This window comes from Prionailurus viverrinus, chromosome A1 (assembly GCF_022837055.1).
Source record: "Prionailurus viverrinus isolate Anna chromosome A1, UM_Priviv_1.0, whole genome shotgun sequence".
Taxonomy (NCBI): Eukaryota; Metazoa; Chordata; class Mammalia; order Carnivora; family Felidae; genus Prionailurus; species Prionailurus viverrinus.
This window is the reverse complement of record NC_062561.1, coordinates 29,221,643-29,245,429: the sequence shown is the minus strand read 5'-3', so window position 1 is coordinate 29,245,429 and position 23,787 is coordinate 29,221,643. Positions and strand designations below refer to the sequence as shown.

Genomic DNA, 23,787 nt, shown 5'->3' with positions numbered 1-23,787 from the left:
CTCACAGCTCATGGGTTCGAGCCCCACTTCGGGCTCTGTGCTGACAGCTTGGAGCCTGGAGCCTGCTTCGGACTCTGTGTCTCCCTCTCTCTCTGCTCCTCCCCTGCTCACACACTGTTTCTCTCTTTCTCTCTCTCTAAAAAATAAATATTTAAAAAAATAGCTTCCTAACATTATCAAATACCCAGTTCATGTTCAAATTCTTCTCACTGTATCAGATTTTTTCTTTGGCAGTTTGTTCATATTGGTATTGAAATGAGGTCCACGTATTGCAATTTCTTGCTATATTTTTGGTTTGTTTTAATCCACAGGTCTCCCCCCCCCCCCACCACCTTTTTTTCCCTTGCAATATATGTGTTGAAGAACCCAGATCTTTTGCCTTGAGGAGTTTCACACAATCTGGATTTTCCCAGAATTGTGTTGCAGTGTTTATCATGTTCCTTTGTTACCTGTATTTCCTATAAACTGGTCCTTGGCTTCATCAGTTCAGATTAAAATTTTTGAGGCGGAAGTACCTTATAGGTGGGTTAGACGCTTCCAAAGGGAGGTGCAAAATATTTAGTTGTGTGTTTTAAAAATGATACTAGCAGCTCCTGATTGCCTAGATCCATTATTTCACTAGAGGCTGCAAAATGGTGGTGTTTTATCATTCTTTCTTCATTTATTAGCTAGAATGTCTACAAAGAGAAAATGTTAGCTAGGATGCAATTGGGATGTTACTAAAATCTGAGGGCTGAAAGCTATAAGCAGAAGGGAGGAAAAGGAGGGGGCAAAACCGGGATGGAATGTGTTTTGTTTTGCAGAACCAACAGTTTTAGCCAAGGAGATACCTGGCTAGGTGTGTCTCACCTGATAGCCCCTTGGTAGGTGTGTCTCACTTGATAGCCCTTCACTTGAGCAGGTTTGAGCCAGATTGGGGCTGAGTACCTGCTCCGATGACCTCCAGTTGTCCCGAGGGTACCTTTAGCTCATTATAATGTTAAGATCTGCCGTGGGTGGGGTTTTCTGCCATTTTTTGAACGAAAAATGTATGCCTAGTGTGTCGACATGGTAGGCATGCAAAATTGAACCAGTGTCTCTGCAAGCATCCTGACCCTGTCCCCAATATACTGAATAAAAGCTTCCTGTACTAACCCTCTGGGGGAGACAGTGCTTTGAGAGCTATCTCCCTGTCTCCTTACTTGTAATAAGTATAGCAAGTTCTTTGCTTTCAATGCTCTTTTGGGTCATGTTCAATTTAATGCACCCCAAGCAGTGAACCCCTTGAGTTTGGTTACAAAACTTATCCTCCTCAACTACTGGTTGCCCTTGCTTTGAAATTTTTAAAAGGAAAAGTGAAAACTTTGCCAAAGTGGAGAGGGGATCAAATTCAAAAGCTTCCTTTCCAAACCATTTCCAGGATTTCCAAATTCTATTTCAATCTGATCTTTTCTTACTTCAGTAATATGACAGTTGTCTGTAATTCCCAAGTCCCCAAAGCTCTGAAAAACTTTATTTTGAATTTAAAAATGTCTGAAAACTGAAGTCTTAGTAAATTATTGGATGGGCAAAGCTTCCGAATTTGTCAGGCAATCCTGACTTGGACTGATGTGAGGCCATTTATATCTTTATTTATCTCACTTGGAATAAATGTTCAATATTCATGTATTTATAGGGTGCTGGCCCGGATCCCACTAACAGTCTTATGTAACAAACAGCACACACATTTTCCTTTCTAAGTCCAAAATATTCCAAAGTTTGAAAACATATGCTCCCAAGTACTTCAGACAAAGAATGGTGAACTGTGACAACAATACAGTGGTTAACATTCACTGAGTACTTATTCTTTATCAGGTAATGCTCTGAATGTTTTACACTGAACTAACTCATTCAATCTTTCAAAACCCCTATGAAGTAGGTTCAATTGCAAAGCCCAGTTTAGGTTCAATTGCAAAGCCCAGTATGCCTACATGACTTGCTCTAGGTTGTGCCCAAGAGACAATATATTGGCCAGAAGGGTTTGAATCAAGACAGGGGGGCTACACTGTGACCTTGTTTCTGCCACCTGTTTTCTGTCTCATTCAATGGTGCATCATCCCCTCAGCAACGCACTGATCTGACTCCAATCAACCTTTCTTCGCTTGTGATACCCTCCAAGAACCTCATGTCTCAGTTCAACTGGAAGACTCCTTATTTCCCCAAAACACAATTTCAAACGTGTCTTTTTGTTCATATTGCTAAATGGTATTTTTTTTAAAGGTGAGACTATGATCCTTGTACTGGTATGAGATGTACATCTGTTAAAAATTTTAACTAATTATGAATAAAGGATGTTACAACTAAAGAAAAATCCTGAGAGAAGACATAAATATGCCATAAGGAACACTAAAATGAATTTGTTTAAGAGATGAAAAATCGGGGGCGCCTGGGTGGCTCAGTTGGTTGAGTGTCCGACTCTCGATTTTGGTTCAGGTCATGATTCGAGGGTTGTGGGATTGAGTCCGTAGAAGGCTCCGCACTGAGCATGGAGCCTGTTTAAGATTCTCTCTCTCTCTCTCTCTCTCTCTTTCTCTCCCCCTCCCTCCCCCTCTATCCCTTCCCTGCTCATGCAGGTGCACACTCTCTCTCAAATAAAAAAAAAAGAAAAAAAAAGATGAAAAGCTGGTCAATATACACAAGACAGTAATAATTTGCATCTCTATCACACAATTTGCACTGCTGGCAACAAGAATCCTTTGCATTGTTAGCAGTTTTCTGCAACTTAAAAGAGTTATAAAACAGCTCAAAGGCAAGGGAAAACAGTCCATTCCGCAGGATTGTCCCATAATCTTTTTGCCCATTTCAAAGCCTTATGGTTTTTCTTCACATTAATTTCTCTGTCTGGAGTGAATACAGTGGAATTGTCTTCATCAAACTGGCACTTGGCGTATACCCACTATGTGCCAAGCATGCTGCTCAGTGCTAGGAGTTGAGTGGTGAGGAAGATAGACACCATTCCTGCTGTCACCATTTTTTATAGATCGGCCCATCCACCTAATCACAGTTAGTTCTGCCTCCTTTTGAGCTCCCATGTGATCTCATTACATCACTTGTGATGCTGCTCAATCTTTTCTTGTATCATACTTAGTTGGCAATGTATTGTTCACACCAGATTTTGTAGTTCTGGGGAACAGGACACAAGTCCCAAATTCTGAATATCTTTTGTGTAAGATGATACATTATCTTTTGATTCTTGAGGAGGTAAAAACAACGGCCTTTCAATGTAACCAGCATGACTTTGATTCTCTGCTACATGTAAAATGCTATGCCATGTGCATGGCAGGAAGATGATTAATTCAGCAAAGGTATCTGTGAGCACCAACTGTAAAACACAGGGAGTACAGTCAAGTAAGACATAGTGTCCAATCCAGAGGATCTTCAGTATAATGGGGGAAATGGACAAGTAAGTTAACCTCAACATGGTGTGAAGAGTGCTGTATTAGAGGTGAGTGCTGAGTGTTTTGACAACGTGGAGGAGGTTCAACCACATTAGAGTAGTGAGCAGGGATGGCTTCTGGGACAAGATGATGCTTAATCTGAGTTTGGAAGGACAAGATGGAGTTAGCGAGTCACAGACAGGGCATCACAGATATACACTGTGAATTTGAGAAATGACAAGTGGCAGAGTCTGGTTGAGTGGTGGGACACGAGGCTGTACAGGCAGGCAGGAACAGAATCATAAAGGGCTTCGCATACTGAGGCAAAGAGGTTCAGCTTTCTCTTGAAAGCCACAGAAGGATTTTGTAGTTTACAAAGATAACTCGGCAGGCTGAATCATGCCCCGCTTCCTGACAAAATTCACATCCTAATCCCTGGAATCTGTGAATGTGTTACTTTACATGGAAAAAGGGGACTTTGCAGATGTGATTAAGTTAAAGATCTTGAGATGGGGAGATTACCCTGCATTATCTTGGTGGGTGTGATCACAAGAGTCCTGAAGAGAGAGGTGGTGGAGTTAGAGTCAGAGAAGATGTGAGGGGGAAGCAGAGGTCAGAGGAGAGAGAATCTATGCTGTTGGCTTTGAAGATGGAAAAAGGGGCCACAAGCCTAGGGATGCAGGTGGTCTGGAGAAGTTGTGAAAGGTAAGGAAAGGAATTCTCTGCTACAGCCTCCAAAAGGAACATAGTTTGCAAAACACATTTCAGACGTCTGACCTCCAGAACTCTACAGTAATACATCTGTGTTGCTGTAAGCCACTAAATGTATAGCAATTTGTTACAGCAGCAATGGGAAATTAATACAGACTCCCTCGGCAGCTATGCAGACAATGAAGGAGGCTGGTCAAGAAGCTATGGAAACTAGTTCATATGCTGTGGGGAGCAGTGTAGCACAGAGGCTAGGTGCCTGAGCTTTGGCAAGATGGCCCTTACTTCTCAGTTTTTTAATTTAGTGCAAATTTACTTAAACATTTTTTTTAAGTTTATTTATTTATTTTTGAGAGAAAGAAAGCGGGCGGGGGAGAGGCAGAGAGACAGAGGGAGAGAGAGAGAATCCCAAGCAGGCTCCACACTGTCAGCACGAAGCCTGATGTGGGGCTCAAACTCATGAACTGCAAGATCACGAGATCATGACCTGAGCAGAAGCCAAGAGTTGGACACCCACCCGACTGAGCCACTCAGGAGCCCCCAAATTTATTTTTAAAACTTCAGTTCTCATTTGTATAAGTAGGATAATTGTTTGATAACAGTAATTTAAAAGAATGATAACAGTGATTAAGAAGAGAAGGAAGAATAAGGAGAGAGCAGTAAAGTCTCCAAAGAAGGTAGAAACGTATTCTCTTCTAAGCACAGATGGAGAAACTAATTCTGGCATAGGCCAGAAGGCACTGTTTTGGCTGAGAAGGGAAGAAAGAAGAAAACAATGGGTACAGATGGGTGCCCAACAACTGTGGGTTGAATGAGTGAATAGACAAGGAGATAATGGTGTGAGTTAGATGCACTGGTGAGTTAGATGCAGTTGAAGAAGAGGTGTATGGAGGATAGAAGAGTGAGTGAGCCCAGATCCCCTGCATCTTGAAGAGTGAATGGCACTTAAAAAGGAGTCAACAAATATTTGTTTGAATTTGTTGAAAGAACAATAGGAGATTGTCATCAGAATGTGGGGTAACCCCAGGAGAATCTGATTGGAGTCACTATCGTCAGAAATTACAGATGTATATAGAACAACCCTCTGAGAGCAATAGCTCTTGGCTTCATGCTGAAGGCAGGATGCTGGAGCTTTGATGCAATGGCAAAAAGACTTCTCTCAATGTTACACTAACAGGCTATTACTCCCACAAGCTGGCATCTCATTTCTAATAAAAGGTACATCATGCCTACTGTAGGAAGTTTCCTTGGAGTTGAAAGAATATTGGCAAATCTCTTGTATTTTAAAAATAATGAGGGGGCGCCTTGGTGGTTCAGTTGATTAAGTGTCCAACTCTTGATTTTGGCTTAGGTCATGATCTCTCGGTCATGGGATCAAGTCCTATGTCAGACTCTGTGCTGAGAGCTCAGAATTTGCTTGGGATTCTCTCTCCCCCTCTTTCTGCCCCTCCCCTGCTCACAATCTCTCTCTCTCTCAAAATAAATAAGCATTAAAAAAAATAAATGTAATTAGAAAAATAAGATAGTAGATTCCTGGAATTTCTGATTTGAGAGGAAGGGCAAGTGTTGCTGATTAAAAATTTGGTCAAAACTCTCTAGGTTTTGAAAAGTGTATAATGACATGTATCTACCATTATGGTATCATACAGAATAATTTCACCACCCTAAACATCCTCTGTGCTCTATTTATCCCTCCCTCCTCCAACCTCTGGCAATCATGGATCTTTTTACTGTCTCCATACTTTTGTCTTTTCTGGAATGTCATATGGTTGGACTCATGTGGCCTTTTCAGATTGGCTTCTTTTACTTAGTAATATGCATTTAAGATTCTTTCATGTCTTTTTGTGGCTTGATAGTTCTTTTTTTTTTTAAGTGCAGAGTAGTACTCCATTGTCTGGATGGACTACAGTTTGTCCAAGGCTAGGGTTTTGAATCACCCACATGGATATTGGAGTCATAGTAGATGGATATTGTGAGTGAAGTTGAAAGGACATCTATTGTCACTTGGCAAATGACCAGATGGAGGATAGTGACCAAGATGAAAAGAAGAGAGTGACAGAGCTGATGGGTATAGACTCAAAATTGATTTCCTTTTCCTTAGATGAAGGTGAAGTCTTATGATTTGGAGGAGGCAGGGGGATGGGAAAAAATGCTGATTCTCCCCCCACCAACTCCTATGGTACATGCAGAGAGGAAGATGAAAAATGAGAGACAAAGTCCTTGGTGAAGGGTTGGGTAGCAGTTAAAAGGAGGAGGAAGAGAGTACTCAGTAAAAGGGTTGAGGATGAAGCCCAGTGGGAAGGTATGGCATAGAGAACAGTGCTACAAGGGTAAGTCTGTTGAAGTGAGATGCCTGGAGGGGTGTAAATCTGACTGGTTTTGAGTGAACTCTTGTGTAATAATGTTTCTGTGCTTATCCAGAGACTTTATTTGAAAAAAAATTTTTTTTAATGTTTATTTATTTTTGAGAGACAGAGCACAAGCCAGGGAGGGGCAGAGAGAGAGAGGAAAACAGAATCCGAAGCAGGCTTCAGGCCCTGAGCTGTCAGTACAGAGCCCAACATGCGGCTCAAACTCACAGACCGTGAGATCATGACCTGAGCTGAAGTCGGATGCTTAACCGACTAAACCACCTAGGTACCCCAAACCCAGACACTTAAAATTTTTTTTTTTTCAATGTTTATTTATTTTTGGGACAGAGAGAGACAGAGCATGAACGGGGGAGGGGCAGAGAGAGAGGGAGACACAGAATCGGAAACAGGCTCCAGGCTCTGAGCCATCAGCCCAGAGCCCGACGCGGGGCTCGAACTCACGGACCGCGAGATCGTGACCTGGCTGAAGTCGGACGCTTAACCGACTGCGCCACCCAGGCGCCCCCTTAAATGATGCCAATTCTAGACCCCACCTACTGTTTGTGGGGCCATCAGCAATGGTTTTTACCTAGGGTTCCAAATTGAATTTTGGTGATGAGCTTTTTTTGTTTGTTTTTGTGCCTTATATCTAAATTTAACTTCAAGAATGGGGGGCATGTTTAAACCTGGATTAGGATGAATGGTCTTGAAGTAGTGGTTCCCAAGTTGGTTATACATTATGGTTATCTAGGAGGATTTAAGAAAAAAACCCATTCTCCACCCCACCCCAACTGAATCTCCACCCAACCCCAACTGAATCCGCCTATGGAGGTAGGATTTGAGCATCAGTTTTATTTTGTTTTTATTTTATTTTATTTTATTTTATTTTATTTTATTTTATTTTATTTTATTTTATTTTATTTTATTTTATTTTTTTATATTTTAGAGTTCTGGAGGTTAGACGTCTGAAATATGTCTGCAAGACTATGTTCCTTTTGGAGGCTGTAGCAGAGAATTCCTTTCCTTACCTTTCTGCACTATAAGTGCAGACCCTGATGTGGTGCTTGAACTCACGAACCATGAGATCATGACCCAAGCCAAAGTCAGATGCTTCACCAATTGAGCCACCCAGGCACCCCTTGGACATGAGTTTTTTTTAAGGATAAGGTGATACAAAAGTGCAGCTAAGTTTGAGAACCACTGCCTTCAGACAACTTATAATTTATAAAACAGAAAACAGTAAGATAAAGGCATAAGAGAAGGACAAAATGCTATGTAAATTCATGGAAAAGAGAGATCAGATCCACTGGAAAAACTTAGAAAGATTTTATGAAAGTCATGACATTTGAGATGAAGGATTTAAAAAAAAAGATTCAGTATTGAAAAACAATCTCTGATAAAACTATCAGGTTGAATATGACTATGGAATTTAGAAAATACTAGATCGATTATAGTTACTGGGTCCCCTGCAACATAAGGTAATTGTAGGAGCAAAGGGAAAGAAAAATCTGGGAATAGACTTAGTTCTAGACAATGGGGGAGCTATTGAAAGTTTTGATACGACTGAGAGGCCCGTTTAGAGATCTGGATAGAAACGACATGTCTAGAAACAATGTGCAAAATGAAATGAAGAGAACAGTCTGAAAGTGAGGGACCAGTTACAAGGTTTTTACAATATTTAGTTTTAAGGTAGAGAGGGAATGGAAAGCAGGGGAGGAAAGGGAGCAACGTGACAGATCCAAAATCTGAATGACTAGGCAACTTGGATGTGGGGAATAATAGAGGCCAAAGGTGACCAGAGGATTTTTACTACAAGAGTGCTGTCATTAACAAAAACAGAGAAGGCAGGACTTGGACTCGTTTGATGGGAAGATAACTTTTATTTTTATGTCCAGGTAGAAAATGCTTGGAAGACTTGTAGATGGAGCAGTTTAACAAACAAGTGTAAACAAAGGCTAGGAGATCAAAAGAAGGCTTGGAACTGGAGACACATTTGAAATCTGCTTGGGGTTAGTAATGGAAGGTATGGGAGCAGGAGGATTTATTAATTCTGTTTTGCTGGTGAGTAGGAGGTACTCGATGGACACATTAAAAAAATTTTTTTTATTGTTTATTTATTTTTGAGAGAGAAGGAGAGAGAGAAAGAGAGAGAGAGGGAATGAGTGGGAGAGGGGCAAAGGAAGAGGGAGACACAGAATCCGAAGCAGGCTCCGGGCTCTAAGCTGTCAGCACAGAGCTCCATGCAGGGCTTCAACCCACAAATTTTGAGATCATGACCTGAGCTGAAGTCGGATGCTTAACCAACTGAGCCGCCTAGATGCCCCTTGATGGACACATTTTATTGCTGATGTTGAAAAAGAAAGCAGAATTGTCTAGACAACCAACATTTAGAAGGAAGAAGAGTTGATGGAGGAACCAGAGAATGACTGGGAAAAGGAAAAAATCCAGGATTCTGCAGGGTCTTGGTGCCCGAAGGCAGAAAAGTCAAGCAGGACAAGATGGTACACTGTGGGCTAAACTAATCTTTAGTGTTGGCTAGTGGGTAATCCTTAACATGTAAGCTCCATGACGGTAGATGTTTTTGTTTGCTAGAAGATTGCCTGTCACATTGTTCTCAATAATTATTCAACAAATTAATTCTTGAGATTACAGACATTTTCAGAAGACTCCTGGAGGTAGAAGCCAAATCTAAAGGAACAAATAGAATTGCCACTTTCCCAGAAGAAACTCCATTCTTGCCCATTTTCCATAGGTAGTCAGGGTGACCTTTTTTTTTAATTTTTTTTTTTTTTTTTAGCGTTTATTTATTTTTGAGACAGAGAGAGAGCATGAACGGGGAAGGGGCAGAGAGAGAGGGATACACAGAATCGGAAACAGGCTCCAGGCTCTGAGCCATCAGCCCAGAGCCCGACGCGGGGCTCGAACTCACGGACCGCGAGATCGTGACCTGAGCTGAAGTCGGACGCTTAACCGACTGCGCCACCCAGGCACCCCCAGGGTGACCTTTTAAGTGTGTGTGTGTGTGTGTGTGTGTGTACTTGTGTGTGTGTATAAGTAGGCTCTATGCTCAACATGGGGTTTGAACTCACAATTCTGAGATCAAGAGTTGCATGCTCTATGGACTGAGCCAGTTAGGCACCCCCAGAGTGACCTTTTAAAAAATAGGGGCGCCTGGGTGGCGCAGTCGGTTAAGCGTCCAACTTCAGCCAGGTCACGATCTCGCGGTCCGTGAGTTCGAGCCCCGCGTCGGGCTCTGGGTTGATGGCTCAGAGCCTGGAGCCTGTTTCCGATTCTGTGACTCCCTCTCTCTCTGCCCCTCCCCCGTTTATGCTCTGTCTCTCTCTGTCCCAAAAATAAATAAACGTTGAAAAAAAAAAAAATTTTAAAAAATAAATCATGGCATGCCATTTTCCTGCTTAAAGATGACTTCTTGCTGAATTTAGGATTAAACCAAACCAACCCAACCCAAACCAATACAAACCACGCTGCCTGAGCTGACCATCCCTGTGCAGCCTGGCTTATATTTTCAACTGAACCATAGGCCACTTTCCCTCTCATATACTACCCTCCAGTCACCAACTTGAACCTGAAGTTCTTACCTGTCCCTTTAATGCCTTGACCATGCCCATCTTGTCCCTGTATTAGGGCACTTGCATGTAGTTCCCTTTGGCTAGAATATGCTGGCCCAGCTTTTTTTTTTTTTTTTTTTTTGTCCCAGCTTTTTACTTGTTAACTTGCTTCTCATTCTTTAGGTCTGTTCACATGTTATCACTTCTCCCAGAGATCATTCCTGAGTACTTGGTTTAAAGTAGTCCTTGCCTCAAGCCCCACTCCCCTCACACGACCTTGTTTTCTTTCTTTCCTAGGACTTCCTAGTCTGGAACATCTTGTTTATTTATGTGTTTACTGACAGTCTCCTCCCATTAGAAAATAAGGAGGGAGAAAATGCAAACGGCAGAGGGAACAACCGATGAATAAAAGCTCAGGAGAAGCAAAAGGATATGCGATCAAGAGTTCCAAGGGAGGAATGAAGAACTCTTGCTTCCTCTAAAACAAGAGCAAGGAAAGTAGACAAGAGCAGACACATTAGGGAATCTGAGGTGTAATGCATTAGGCAACCTGATGAGTTCTTTTCCCATCAGCCTTTAATTACATGGTTAAACTGGTTGTAGGAATAGCAGCAAATTACTTGATTTTACCTTGTCAGCTGGTTCTGTAAAATATGCTGTGAATATGGGGGTGGAGAGCATCCTTTTCTAGATTCTTTTTTTCTTAGGTCTACTGAGCTTAGCAAGAGAATCACTGGCCCATGTCTTATATGTAAAAAGGTCTTCACAGACATTGTTGCTTTTATTGTATTGTGTGCATAATTCTAAAGGAGGTACACGCTGCCTGAAGCACCAGGAAGCAACATTTGGGTGGACGCCCGAGATGCCCCCAGTGGGGCTTCAGCATTCTTTCTGAGAGACAATGGACTGAGATTTATAATGCAGGTGTTTTTTTTGGTTTGTTTTCTGGGGGCTTAGAAATGATAAAGCATTACATTCACACAACCTTGCTGTGAAAGATTACAGTAATGTTATTATAACCTCATTTTCTGTTGAAAGGGGGAAATGAGATTTGCTCCAGACTAAACAAGAAGTCAGTAATAAAAAATTACAGTCCCTTGGGTGCCTGGATGGCTCAGTCAGTTGAGTGTCAGATTCTTGATTTCGGTTTGGTGGTCCGTGAGTTTGAGCCCCACATCAGGCTCTGCACTGACTGGTGCTTGGAGCCTGCTTTGAATTCTCAGTCTCTCTTTCTGTCTGCCCCTCCCCCGCTCGTTCTCTCTCTCTCTCTCTCTCTCTCTCTCTCTCTCTCTCCCAAAAATAAATAAACATTAAAAAAAATTACAGTCACTCGCTAATCCAGGCTTTCTGACTTGTGCACGCGTTACATCTTTCACACACTCCAAGGCTTACGATGACAACTACCAGCAACACTATTGGCATTTTCAAGTCTTTGCCTTCACTCCCACCCTAGTGTAGACAACCACACTATGCGTGCATTGCATGTCATGGTGTATGAAAGGCAGATGAGGAAAATATTAAATATGAGTATTAATAACTACCACTTCTCAGTGTTTGGGATTAAAGGTTTCCTTTGCACTGCTGGGAGATGCTGGGGAGGCTGTGGGAAGGGGAGAGGTTGGCAGTGGGTGGAAAGCTGCAGAGAAGCCTAGGGTCTGTCTAGAACACATAGGCCCTTATGGACCTTCCCCCTTTTAATAAGTCCCTTCCATTTTATTTTATTATTTTATTTTATTATTTTATTTTATTTTATTTTATTTTATTTTATTTTATTTTATTTTATTTTATTATTTTATTAAAATATGTATATTTTTAAGTAATTGTTACACCCAACATGGGGCTGGAACTCACAACCCTGAGATCAATAGTTGCATATTCTACTGACTGAGCCAGACAAGCCCCCTCCTACCCTATTTTGATACACTCCTGGGGCACCTGGGTGGTTCATTCAGTTAAGTGACAAACTCTTGATTTTGGCTCAGGTCAGGATCTCACAGTTCATGAGATCAGACCCCATGTCGGGCTCTGTGCTGGCCGAGCCTGCTTGGAATTCTTCCTCTCCCTCTCTCTCTGCCCTTCCCCGGCTTCTGTCTCTCAAAATAAAGAAAGAAAAAAAGAAAAGAAAAAAAAAAACTTTCAAAAGACTCCTGTGATAACTTTTCCCATCTCCAACCAACTCAGGCTAGAGGGAAAATTAAATAAGCCTCAAGCCAGCTTTGATTACAGCCTGTTAAATGCAAGTATGCATCAGTCACTCTGTAGTCACACAAATATGCACAAGTTAAGATTCAGAACATGTGTACATAAATTTATGCATCTAATATTTACATATTCCATAATATTAAACCTACATCGTACGCATGGTTATGCTTGTCATCGATGCATATCGTATCTTTCTAGACTCACACGTTTCTATCACTGTGCTACTGTTTACATGTGATAGTGCCCCAGAGTTGAAGATCCTGGGTTTGAATCCTGTTTCTGTCATTATTATATGGCTTGTATGAAGGGGAACCTTCTGACGAGAAGGTTTTTCACTGACAAGGTTAGGTGTTCTAAACTGGGGGCAGTAATTGTTTACTGACACTTCAAACATGCTTTCACATTAGTCCATTTCCAGGCCCACCCAATGACTTCACATGCGTTGTAAACACGTCTTTGGTCTGCACTGAAAAGAGAAGCTTTCTCTCAAAGTCTAAGTGAAGGGGAAAGGACGGAAAACAAGTTCGTCCTACAAGACTTTACTTTGAGCCCAGCACTGTGTAAAGTTCCTGAGAGCAGAGAAGTCCAAAAGTGAGTGCGGTATAACAAACATTCTCTTGGGCCACAAGCCTAGCAATCAGAGCACAGTACAATCAGTAACTTACGATTTGTAATGAGTCAGGCTGTACTAGGCCCACAGGAAACTTTCATAAAAGATAAACATCACTTGGGGCGCCTGGGAGGCTCAGTCGGTTAAGCGTCCTAGGTGCCTGTGACAGAGGCAACCTAACACTCCGCACACTACGGTCCCCGCCGCCCGGACGCCCCCGCCGCCTCTGGCCTGCGGAGCGTCCCGCGCAGGCGCACGCCGCCCCGCTCTAGGGGACGGGCCCCAGCTGCCATCTTGCCGCGCGCGGGAGCCACCGCCGCTCACCAGTCCGTAGAGCCGGAGTCGAGGTTGTCCAGCCCAGATCGCGTTCCCTTTCCATTGCCAGCCCTGCCCAACGGCCTGCCCGGCCTGCCCAGTCCCTACTCCAGGCCATGAAGTGACCCATCGCCCGCTGCCCGACTCCTAGCATTGGTCCGCCCCGGTGCCCACCCCTGCGGAACCGAGCGCCCGGGCACCCGGTCTCCCCGCCGGCCGCGATGCCGAACGTGCAGCTGCCGCCCAAGGAGAGCAACCTTTTCAAGCGCATCTTGGTGAGTGGCCGAGGCCGCGCTTCCGACCCGGCCAGGCGCGGCGATCCGTCTGGAGGCGGCGTCGCCAACGCGAGCTGGGGGCCCCGGCTCCGTTCTTTGTTTACCTCCGAACCTTCTCGACCTGACTCCCCGCCTCGGCCGGCCTCCCCCTGCCCCCTGCCCCCGCGCGCTTAGTCTCGCTGCGTCTCTCGCTGCACCCCCGCCGCGCTCCGCAGTACCTTTGGGCCGGGACGCGTCGGCCGGGAGTGGCCCCCTTGGCCTCTGCGGCGCTCTGCGGCCAAACTCACGACCTCAGCCCTACCGATCCTCCCGTTTGTTTCTTTTCCCCTTGGCCAGGTGTGTTCGTTCACTGATTCGTGCTTAACCTATTGCACAGTGCACGCTGATACCTGCTAAAGAGGGGGCGATTCTCTGGTGCAGTGGGGCTCCGATTTATACCGGTTACGGGAAAATTAAATCCTTGGAGGCCAAGCCTCCCTTTTAGAAAGAGTTTTTGTTTTTGATGTGCCGTACTTACCCCCTTTGGAAGAGACCAAGTGACTTGAACTGCATTTCAAAGTCAAAAGTCGAACACAGCTCTTTGGTCTCTTTTAACTTATTCAGGCCCTGCATTGGCTAAGTCGCGCCGACTGGCCGATTTCATACTTGAGGGGAGCCTTTACTTTGTTTCCAAGCAGAAACCTGAATAGGACCCGGAAAGAGATGACTGCTGCCCAGACGGGAGAGCTTTCCGTGGGTTCTGTGCCAGTGTCCTTGGTGCCTTCAGTTGTTTCCCAGGGCCATTCTTCCAGGGAGGAGAGGCAACATGCCTTTGCCTTTCTCATTGTGCCCTGGAGACTGTAGATTTTAAACTGATATTGTAAATAGTGTCTTTTCTAGTGTATCATTTCATCTGAAAATGAGCGTTTAGATTTTAAGAGTGAATTTATTTATTAGAGCTTGTGTTACTTACATGACTTACATGGTAAGTTGTTGCTTACCTTTACTATAAATAAAATCCTACCTTTAGAATAGTTTTAAGCATTATCAAGGTAGATTAGAAGGTAAGAACTCATATTAGCTGTTCTGTTTCAAGCCAATAGAAACTTCATGCTTCTTCAAAATGTTAAAAAGATACATAATAGATGGGATTAATATTTTAAGTCTTAATTTTACGTGGTACTTAGTGTTGAGCAAACAATGAGAGACAAGTGTAAAAACAAAAAATTCTAATTAAAGTATTTTGGCAGATTGCTTCCTTGGGCCTTGTATATATTTTTTGTTAGTTTAGTTTTCATTTATTTCCATACCCTTATCACAGGATGGATTTTGGAGAAGTGAACTTTTTGACCCATCCAGGTTCATCTATAAGTTGTTAATTGGATTTAAGGACATTTGGCATTATACCTAAAAGATGACAACACTTATTTTCACTCTATATGGGTATTTTCTAGTTCCAATCGTGTTATCAATAGATTATAAAAAAACAATTATATGATTTATTATACTCTAGTTACAAAAAAGTTATAGCTGCTGAATTAACTTTATTCCTAAATAAATTGGGAAATGCTAAACATGTTCTTATCTGGGTCTGTAATATTTACTATAAGGTTACATGAATTTAGGAAGGTGCTGCAAAAGTGAATGATTTTATCATTTCACAGTTGCAATAAATGTGGGTATCATTTTGCTACACCAACTCCATGAACAGTCACAAAATTATTTTTCAAGTTTGGTTGGTGGACCAGAGTGCTTTGCCAGTAAATTTTTAAAAATTAATTATGAATGTACTTGAACACATCTGTACAAATTTACCAGCTAGCTGATTACATGTTCTGCATGGCTTGTACATGCCTGTCTTATTCCCCAAACTGGCTATTGGCATTATGTGTTGTTGAATTTTGGAGCTATTCCATGCATTCTTTTACGAATGAAACAAACCCAGGAATGGTAAGTGACTAAATGTCTAAGGTTCTCTGTGTGGTTAGTAGCAAAGTTGAAACCAGAATCTATCTTTTTAAAAAATTTTTTTTCCACGTTTTTATTTATTTTTGGGACAGAGAGAGACAGAGCATGAACGGGGGAGGGGCAGAGAGAGAGGGAGACACAGAATCGGAAACAGGCTCCAGGCTCCGAGCCATCAGCCCAGAGCCCGACGCGGGGCTCGAACTCACGGACCGCGAGATCGTGACCTGGCTGAAGTCGGACGCTTAACCGACTGCGCCACCCAGGCGCCCCCAGAATCTATCTTTTGTACTCAGTATATATTCCTTACCAAACTTAATGCTTTTCTTTAACCTGTGTATTTAGATACTAGAGACAGACTACCTGTTTTTTTGTTTGTTTTTTTAGAGCTTATTTAGAGAGAGAGAGAGAGAACCAGAGGGGGAGAGGTGGGGCGGGCGGGCAGAGGAGCTGAAGCAGGATCTGTGCTCCCAAGCAGAGAACCTGATGTGGAGCTCTAACTTATGAACTGGGAGATCATGACCTGAAGTAGTAAGTCATCCAAAGTTCGATGCTTAACCGACTGAGCCACCCAGGTGCCCCCAGACTACCTGGTTTGAATTATGGCTCCGACACTTACTAGCTCTGTAAATTCAGTAACCATGTGCCTCACTCTCGCCATCTGAAATGGAGGGGTAACCTCATAGGTGTTCCTGGGATTTAAATAAGGATTAAGTGAATGGTACCTGACACTAGTAAATGCTTCCAATAAGTATTAACTATTATTATTGTTGTTATTGGTAATACAAGTATTAGTATTTCCAGATCACTTGTTAAGTCAGAAAAAACCCGTAATATTTCTTTTTTTCCTGTTCCCTAGTGGTTCCTTCGGCTTGTGTTTTTCTTGTCATTTGTCAGATGAACTCCTAAAGTCAAACTCAGATTATTTTTATTTTATTTTAAATATTTTTGGAATAGGGGATATATTCAGATGGTTCAAAATTCAGATTTGTCTCCCATCTTTGTCTTCCAACTAAGTTTCCTTCCCTAGAGATGATCAAGAAGCTTCAATTTATTATTATTTTTTAAATTTTATTTATTTATTTTGGGAGAGAGAGTTGGGGGGGCAGGGAGAGAGAGAGAGAGAGAGAGAGAGAGAGAGAATCCTAAGCAGTGCAGAACCTGACACAGGGCTCGAATTCACAAACTGCAAGATCATGACCTGAGCTGAAATCAAGAGTTGCAGGGCTTGAACTCACCAACTGTGAGATCTTGACCTGAGTTGAAGTCAAGAGTCAATACTTAACTGACTGAGCCACTCAGGTGCCCCAAGAAGTCTCAATTTAAACATTTTCTGTGAACACTTTTCTAATTCTCTCCACATCCCACCCCTGCTGCATAGATTAACCACTTCCTCCTGCCTTCCTGGTACTGTTTTGCTTTGAACCTTATAGACTATATGTATGTATTTTATTTTATTTAAAATTTTTAAAACGTTTATTTATTTTTGAGAGAGAGAAAGAGAAAGAGAGAGAGAGAGAATGAGTTGGGGAAGGGCAGGGAGGGAGGGGGACAGGGGATCAGAAGCCAGCTCCGTGCTGACAGCAGAGAGCCCTATGTAGGGCTTGAACTCAAGAACCGTGAGATCATGACCTGAGCCAAAGTTGAACACTTAATTGACTGACCCACCCAAGTGCCTCTTATTTATGTTTTTTAGTATACTGTATTTATTGAGCAGTTCTAATTTGTGTAGACTCTGAGGATGCAGCGTTTAAAATAGACAAGATCTCTGTTCTCATGGAGGTTATACAGCATGGTGAAGAAGACAGACACTAAATAAGTAATCAAATAACAATTTCAGGGAATGATAGTGCGGTGTAGAAAATGGAGTAACGTGATAGAGAGTGTATGTTTTGTGTGTGGGGGGGGTGGGAGACTGGCAGTGTTAGAGTGGTCAGGCAGGTGACATGTGAGATTCCACTAGTAAGGAAGCTCTGGGGAAGAACATTTCACGTGTAGAAGGAACATGTGCAGAGGCCCTGAAGTGGGCATAAACTTGGCATGTTGAGTGCTGGAAAGAGCATGCATGGCCGTTTAAATGAGACATGCCTGTCTCATTTGGAAGATGATGAGATGTTCATGTGATCAGTGGCTGTGGTGGACAGTCGCTGGTTACTGAGCCTGGCTGGTGGCACTTAGGTGTTGCTCACACATGTATTAGACTAGTGATGGAAAGATCATGGTCTTTGGAGTCAGACCAGAGTTTGCAAGTACACTGAGCCACTTATAAACAAATTTTATGAACTCTTACATTTCAGTTTCTATGTCTGTAGGGAGGAGGTAATGACACCTACCTTAAGGAATACATATGAGATATAATAGGTTTTGTATGGACATACAGTAGTTGTGTGTGTGTGTGTGTGTGTGTGTGTGTGTGTGTGTGTGTGTGTGTATGCATGCCTTGGTTTCATTTTTTTTAAATGTTTTTATTTATTTTTGGGACAGAGAGAGACAGAGCATGAGCAGGGGAGGGGCAGAGAGAGAGGGAGACACAGAATCTGAAGCAGGCTCCAGGCTCTGAGCTGTCAGCACAGAGCCCAATGTGGGGCTCGAACTCACAGACTGTGAGATCATGACCTGAGCTGAGGTCAGACGTTTAACCGACTGAGTCACCCAGGCGCCCCGCCTTGGTTCCATATTTGAAGTGGCACTAATGCAGTTTCTGGTTTTTTTCTGTGTTGTTATCACATATTTTTTGCTTTTGGATTTGAATTTTTACAAAATGTAGCAGTGTTGGTTGGCAATTAAATTCCCTATTTTTATTTGTATTTTTTTTAAATGTTTATTTATTTTTGAGAGAGAGAGAGAAAGAGAGAGCAAGTGATGGAGGGGGAGAGAGAGAGGAGACAGAAGATCTGAAACAGACTGCACTGACAGCAGAGAGCCCTACACGGGGCTCGAACCCACGAACTGCGAGATCATGACGTGAGCCGAAATCAAGAGTCAGACGCTTAGCCAACTGAGCCACCCAGATGCCCCTAAATTCCCTATTTATTATTTTTTTTCCTTTTCTTCTATAAAAGTGAAAATACTCATACTAGCACAACTTGGCAAGGAGTAGTTTATGAAATATACTTCATGCTATAAGTGATTTAAATTGGTATAAAACCTTCCCATTGTATATATTTTAAACCTACTTTTGGATCTTAAATTTAGAATTTATATAATGCAACGAAAAGTTGCTCTCTGTTCATTTTATTAATTAATTCTTGTTCATATTTCTTTACAGAAATGTTACGAACAGAAGCAGTACAAAAATGGCCTCAAGTTTTGCAAGATGATTCTTTCAAATCCAAAATTTGCTGAACATGGAGGTATTGCCTCATCTGTGAGAGACTGCTTTGGGGAACTGTAATTCCAAAATCAGACAGATAGGATTCCTAACAGTGAAAGAAGAATACTTCCAGATTCCATGCCTTGTAGCTCTCTATTAGAGTATATAAACATTTTTGGTTATGTGTCTTGTCAATCTTATTCTAGGTCACTTTCCATTTATTATGCTTAGGTGTATGCACAGTCTTTACTTTCAGATAAGTGACTGGTTGATCTGTTGGGGAATAATTGGAGTATATAACAGTACTTTTATACATGTCATTTCATCTATTACTTTGAATAGGACTTAAATTTATACTTTGATTTCTTGTCTGAAATGAGGATCATATCTGCAATACAGAAGTAGTATAAAAATAGTCAGATGTATTTTATTCTTTGGTAGATGTCTTTTTTATATATATGCTGACCTTTCTATATAAATACTTAAATTAGATACTATTGATTTACCATTAAATTGTTTATCTTGAGTTGTTAGCAGGGTGTTAATAGGTCTGTATTTGCTTGTCTCATCCTTTTTCACTGGTGACCAGTGTTTATTTAAAGGATGGATCAGGTTAGACATGCAAGTTATCGTCCTACAGCAGAGCACAGCTAATTGGGGTCTCTGAATATTAGACGAGGGTAACTCTTGAGACCATCTTCTTGAGAAAATAGGCTAACTCTGCTCAGCTTTCGAATAACATTGAAAACATTCTTTGAAGGAAATGGAAAGAAGTCTTCATTTCATAGAATTTTAAAAATGTAAAGCTTGTTTTCAAGTTTTTTTCTCCATGGAACCCTTATCCAAAGTGCAGCAGGTGGAAAAAACAGATAAATGTGTATAAAATGACAGATAAATGAAGATGTTTGTAGGGGTCTGACTGCTGAATCACTGTGTTCTGAAAACCAGAGTCCACAGAGATCATTTGAAAACCATTGTTCTTGTCTAATTCCCTGCTTGTGGATTTATTCAGAGAATCATTTCATTATAAGCCATCTTTCATTAGCTGCCTTAAATATATTCTTGGGTTGCTACTCCTTCACCAGTCTTATATTCTTGAAATGCAAACTGATATTCCAACTAGAATTAGTTGGAATAAACTTGTGGCCAAAAATAAAGTGTGTTCCAATACTGAATAGGCTTATTTTTACATTGCATACATCTCTTTGCTAAGGAAGATTGTTTTTGTGGGGTGTAAATCAGATGGTGGATAGAAGTGCTCTTGGATGAAAGCTGTGGAGCCACTGTAGTAGAGTTAACTCAACAGGACTCGGTGTTACCTTTTCTCAGCAGAATAATCTCAACCCCTTTGTACAGTCTTCTAAAAGGCAGAAAGCATTGTAGGAGTCCTAGCCTAAGGGATTTCAGTCCCTAGTCCTCAGTCGTTGCCTAAGGGATTTCAGAAAAGGATTCAGGCTAAGCTTCAGTAAATACTTAAATGTAGTTTTACTTTTTGTATTGGAGAGAAGTTTCTTTTTATTTATTTATTTATTTATTTATTTATTCAATATATGAAATTTATTGTCAAATTGGTTTCCATACAACACCCAGTGCTCATCCCAAAAGGTGCCCTCCTCAGTGCCCATCACCCACCCCCCATCAACCCTCAGTTTGTTCTCAGTTTTTAAGAGTCTCTTATGCTTTGGCTCTCTGGAGAGAAGTTTCTAACTATGTGATTAAAAAGACAAATAATGTAAGCATTGGCAGATATATTAAAATAGTACTAAGAGCTAAACAAAATAAAATAGTGCTAAGAGAATATGAATTCTTTGTGCGTAAATAGAGGTTAAAAATATTTTTCAGAGACTTTGGCTATGAAGGGATTAACATTGAACTGCTTAGGAAAAAAAGAAGAAGCGTATGAATTTGTTCGTAAAGGACTTCGTAATGATGTCAAGAGCCATGTCTGTATCCTTTTGCAATAATTGAACTTTATTATTTCATTTACTTTCCATTTAGCGGGGTTTTCTAGTTCAGGAAAAACAGACCTTTACTATGGGAAGTTTTGCATAGAAGAAAGAATTCAATGAACTCTGTACCGTTACTCAGCTTCAATAATCATCAACATTTTGTAATATTAGTTTCTTCTAGTCCCCATCCCTTGTTTATTACAGCTGGTTGAAAGAGAATCCCTGTACAGTATGTATTCACTTCAGTTGTGCTTAGTGTGAGAGAAAAGGAACTGATACGTGACTTGAAACCCATTTTTGTCTTACATATCCATAAACCTGTCATTCCAACTGACTTGTATAGTAAAATTTGTGTTCTTTAAACTTTGTTTTAGACATTTCAGAAGAAAAATTCAGAAACACCCTGTTTTAAAACAGAGTTTATTTAGTATTGAGTATGATATTGGTTCTTCAGTTTGGTTTCTGTTGCACAGGGACAAAGCTGGTAACTTCACTGGATACTTACTGTATTTTTCATTGGCTGATATCTCAGTATGTGAACAGACAAAAGTACTTTTTTTTTTTTAAGCTTTTTTATTTTTATTTTTATTTTTTATTTATTTATTTTTATTTTTTATTTAAAAAAAAAATTTTTTTAACGTTTATTTATTTTTGGGACAGAGAGAGACAGAGCATGAACGGGGGAGGGTCAGAGAGAGGGAGACACAGAATCTGAAACAGGCTCCAGGCTCTGAGCTGTCAGCACAGAGCCCGACGCAGGGCTCGAACTCACGGACTGTGAGGTCATGACCTGAGGTGAAGTCGGCCTCTCAACCGACTGAGCCACCCAGGCGCCCCTTTATTTTCATTTTTTTTAATGTTTATTTATTTTTGAGACAGAGAGAGAGAATGAATGGGGGCGGGCAGAGAGAGAGAGGGAGACACAGAATGGGAAGCAGGCTCTAGGTTCTGAGCCATCAGCCCAGAGCCCGACTCAGGGCTCAAACTCACGGACCGCGAGATCGTGACCCGAGCCGAGGTCCGACGCTTAACCGACTGAGCCACCCAGGCGCCCCCAAAAAGTACTTTTTTTTAAAAATTTTTTTTTAACGTTTATTTATTTTTGAGACAGAGAGAGACAGAGCATGAGCGGGGGAGGGTCAGAGGGAGGGAGACACAGAATCCGAAACAGGCTCGAGGCTCTGAGCTGTCAGCACAGAGCCCGACGCGGGGCTCGAACTCACGGACCGCGAGATCATGACCTGAGCCGAAGTCGGCCGCTTAACCGACTGAGCCACCCAGGCGCCCCAACCCAAAAGTACTTTTTAAGGATGGGTCATCGAAACTGACTTTCATTTTTGTTTGGCTAATCTGTGTGCTTATTCACAATCTTTTCACGTTGCCCTTGGATCTTAATATTTTATTCACCTAGGTATTGGCCAGTATTGAACATCAGTAGTCTAAGTAGTGTTTTCATGTATTTAGCTTAGGGTTCTCTCAAAATACTAAATACTTATTTCTTTATCTCAGTGCCTACCCCAGAATGAAGAGAAAGGGCATGTAAGTATGATAGTTTTTTTTGGCTCTAAGATATGCTCAGACTTTAATTTATAGTAAATAAAATTTTGTGGTTGTTAGTGTCACTATTGAACTAACTGATGGTTACGTGTTTGAGAATTGATTGACTATAAACTAGATTTAAAAGATAGTTGGCAGCTTTTGTGTGTATAGTAATGAAGCATCAGTAAGTATTGAGGTGCTGGGGTGAGGAACTAAGGGGGCAAGAGGTAGGAAACGTGAGGAATTTTTACCAAGAATTTTCTAAGGTTACATAAATACAATGGAGAATTCCAAACACGTGTAAGTGGAGAGCATAGACTAATGAACCCCCATCACCCAACTTTAATAATTTAACAGTTGTCAGTCAGGACTAATCTGGTTTGATATCTTACCACCTGCTCACTGTCCCCCTCCCTCTGACCCCAGATTATTCTGAAGTAAAATCCAAGACAACTTACCACTTCTTTAAGGTAAGCTTTATATTAGATATGTAGCATAGCATATTTTAGTATCTGTGAATGTCTCTATTTCCTTAACTTAGTAGGTTGGCATGTTTATGGACTCTTGCAACGTTCTGATAAGAAGTATGATGAAGCTATTAAGTGCTATCGAAATGCCCTCAAATTAGATAAAGATAATCTACAAATTTTGAGAGATCTCTCTCTGTTGCAGATTCAAATGAGAGACCTTGAAGGTTATCGAGTAAGTACTTTAGTCTTAAGTGTACATGTTCTTACAACAGACATAATTTGAAAACATTTGGGTTCAGAATGAGATGAGCATAGGCCAAGACTATATAGATTTGATTGTTCATTATCATCTATAGCAGAAGGGGAAAGTCACCTGAGACATTCTTCCCCAGTTAATAGTTGTGGAACTACATAGTTAATCATAAAAAGAGGGTAACTGTTTATTCATTTAATGCTTTTTAAAAAACTAGACTACCTCCTATGTGCAAGGACTACCTCCTATTTACAGCTTTGGTAAACAAAGCTTTTATAATTGAAAGCTAAATGTAGGGATTAATTAGCTTTCTCTGTTATGGGTTAGTAAATATAAAATGATGTGGCAGGATTGCTATAAAGCAGTCTTTCTCCGGTCCAGACCTCTTCATACTGGCACCTTCCAATCTGCTGGGTATCTCCGTGTGCTTACTCCATTGAGTACCCTGACTTCAGTATGTCCACAATGGAATTCTCTCCCTTATATGAAGGAGACCACCAACTCTTAACAGTTCTCTTTAAATAAATTAAGTTCTTTCATTTACTTTTTACTTTTGTCTTCTACCATACAAATCCTTATACCCCGTGCCTAGATTTTTGCAGGTTTCGAGCATTCTGCTGAGCTTAATAAAGGTATCATTCTTCCAGATCATGATTTTTTCGTTTAGCCTAGGTGCGGTGGGAGTTAAAATCAGTTATCCATAGGAATGAGGCAAGGAAATTAAGAATATTGGCAAACCGTGCTTGCTAAAAGGGGTAGTGAAGATACAAGAGCAGTGGTTAGAAGTGAAGGACCTAAGGAACCAGAGGTACTGGTGGTTTTCCAGAACAAGGGTAGGAATGTCACTGAATAAGAGTGTTGGCCAGAGAGTGAGATATCTGAATTTATGATTTC

At 41.4% G+C, this 23,787-nt stretch overlaps 2 protein-coding genes across 14 annotated transcripts in view; one reads left to right on the top strand and one right to left on the bottom strand.

Annotated features, from left to right (window-relative positions):
- The window catches only part of MTRF1 (mitochondrial translation release factor 1), a 71,703-nt gene extending 57,968 nt beyond the window's left edge, over window positions 1-13,735 (bottom strand). For 3 of the 4 annotated variants that reach the window (XM_047854242.1, XM_047854251.1, XM_047854219.1), the window contains exon 1: window positions 13,644-13,735. The gene's annotated coding sequence lies outside the window, so the exon portion shown is untranslated. The remainder of the gene's footprint in view (window positions 1-13,643) is intronic. The other variant, XM_047854268.1, reaches the window with a different exon arrangement.
- The window catches only part of NAA16 (N-alpha-acetyltransferase 16, NatA auxiliary subunit), a 66,007-nt gene continuing 55,329 nt past the window's right edge, over window positions 13,110-23,787 (top strand). For 5 of the 10 annotated variants that reach the window (XR_007151167.1, XM_047854159.1, XM_047854147.1 and 2 more), the window contains exons 1-4: window positions 13,110-13,425; window positions 18,638-18,722; window positions 20,525-20,629; window positions 22,715-22,872. Coding sequence is in view for 9 of the 10 variants with exons in the window: in XM_047854159.1 (XP_047710115.1) it covers window positions 13,372-13,425; window positions 18,638-18,722; window positions 20,525-20,629; window positions 22,715-22,872 (402 nt within the window). In the remaining variant the exon portion in view is untranslated. Of the gene's footprint in view, window positions 13,426-18,637; window positions 18,723-20,524; window positions 20,630-22,140; window positions 22,171-22,239; window positions 22,641-22,714; window positions 22,873-23,787 lie in introns of those variants that run through there. The other 5 variants (XM_047854154.1, XM_047854191.1, XM_047854184.1 and 2 more) reach the window with 5 other exon arrangements.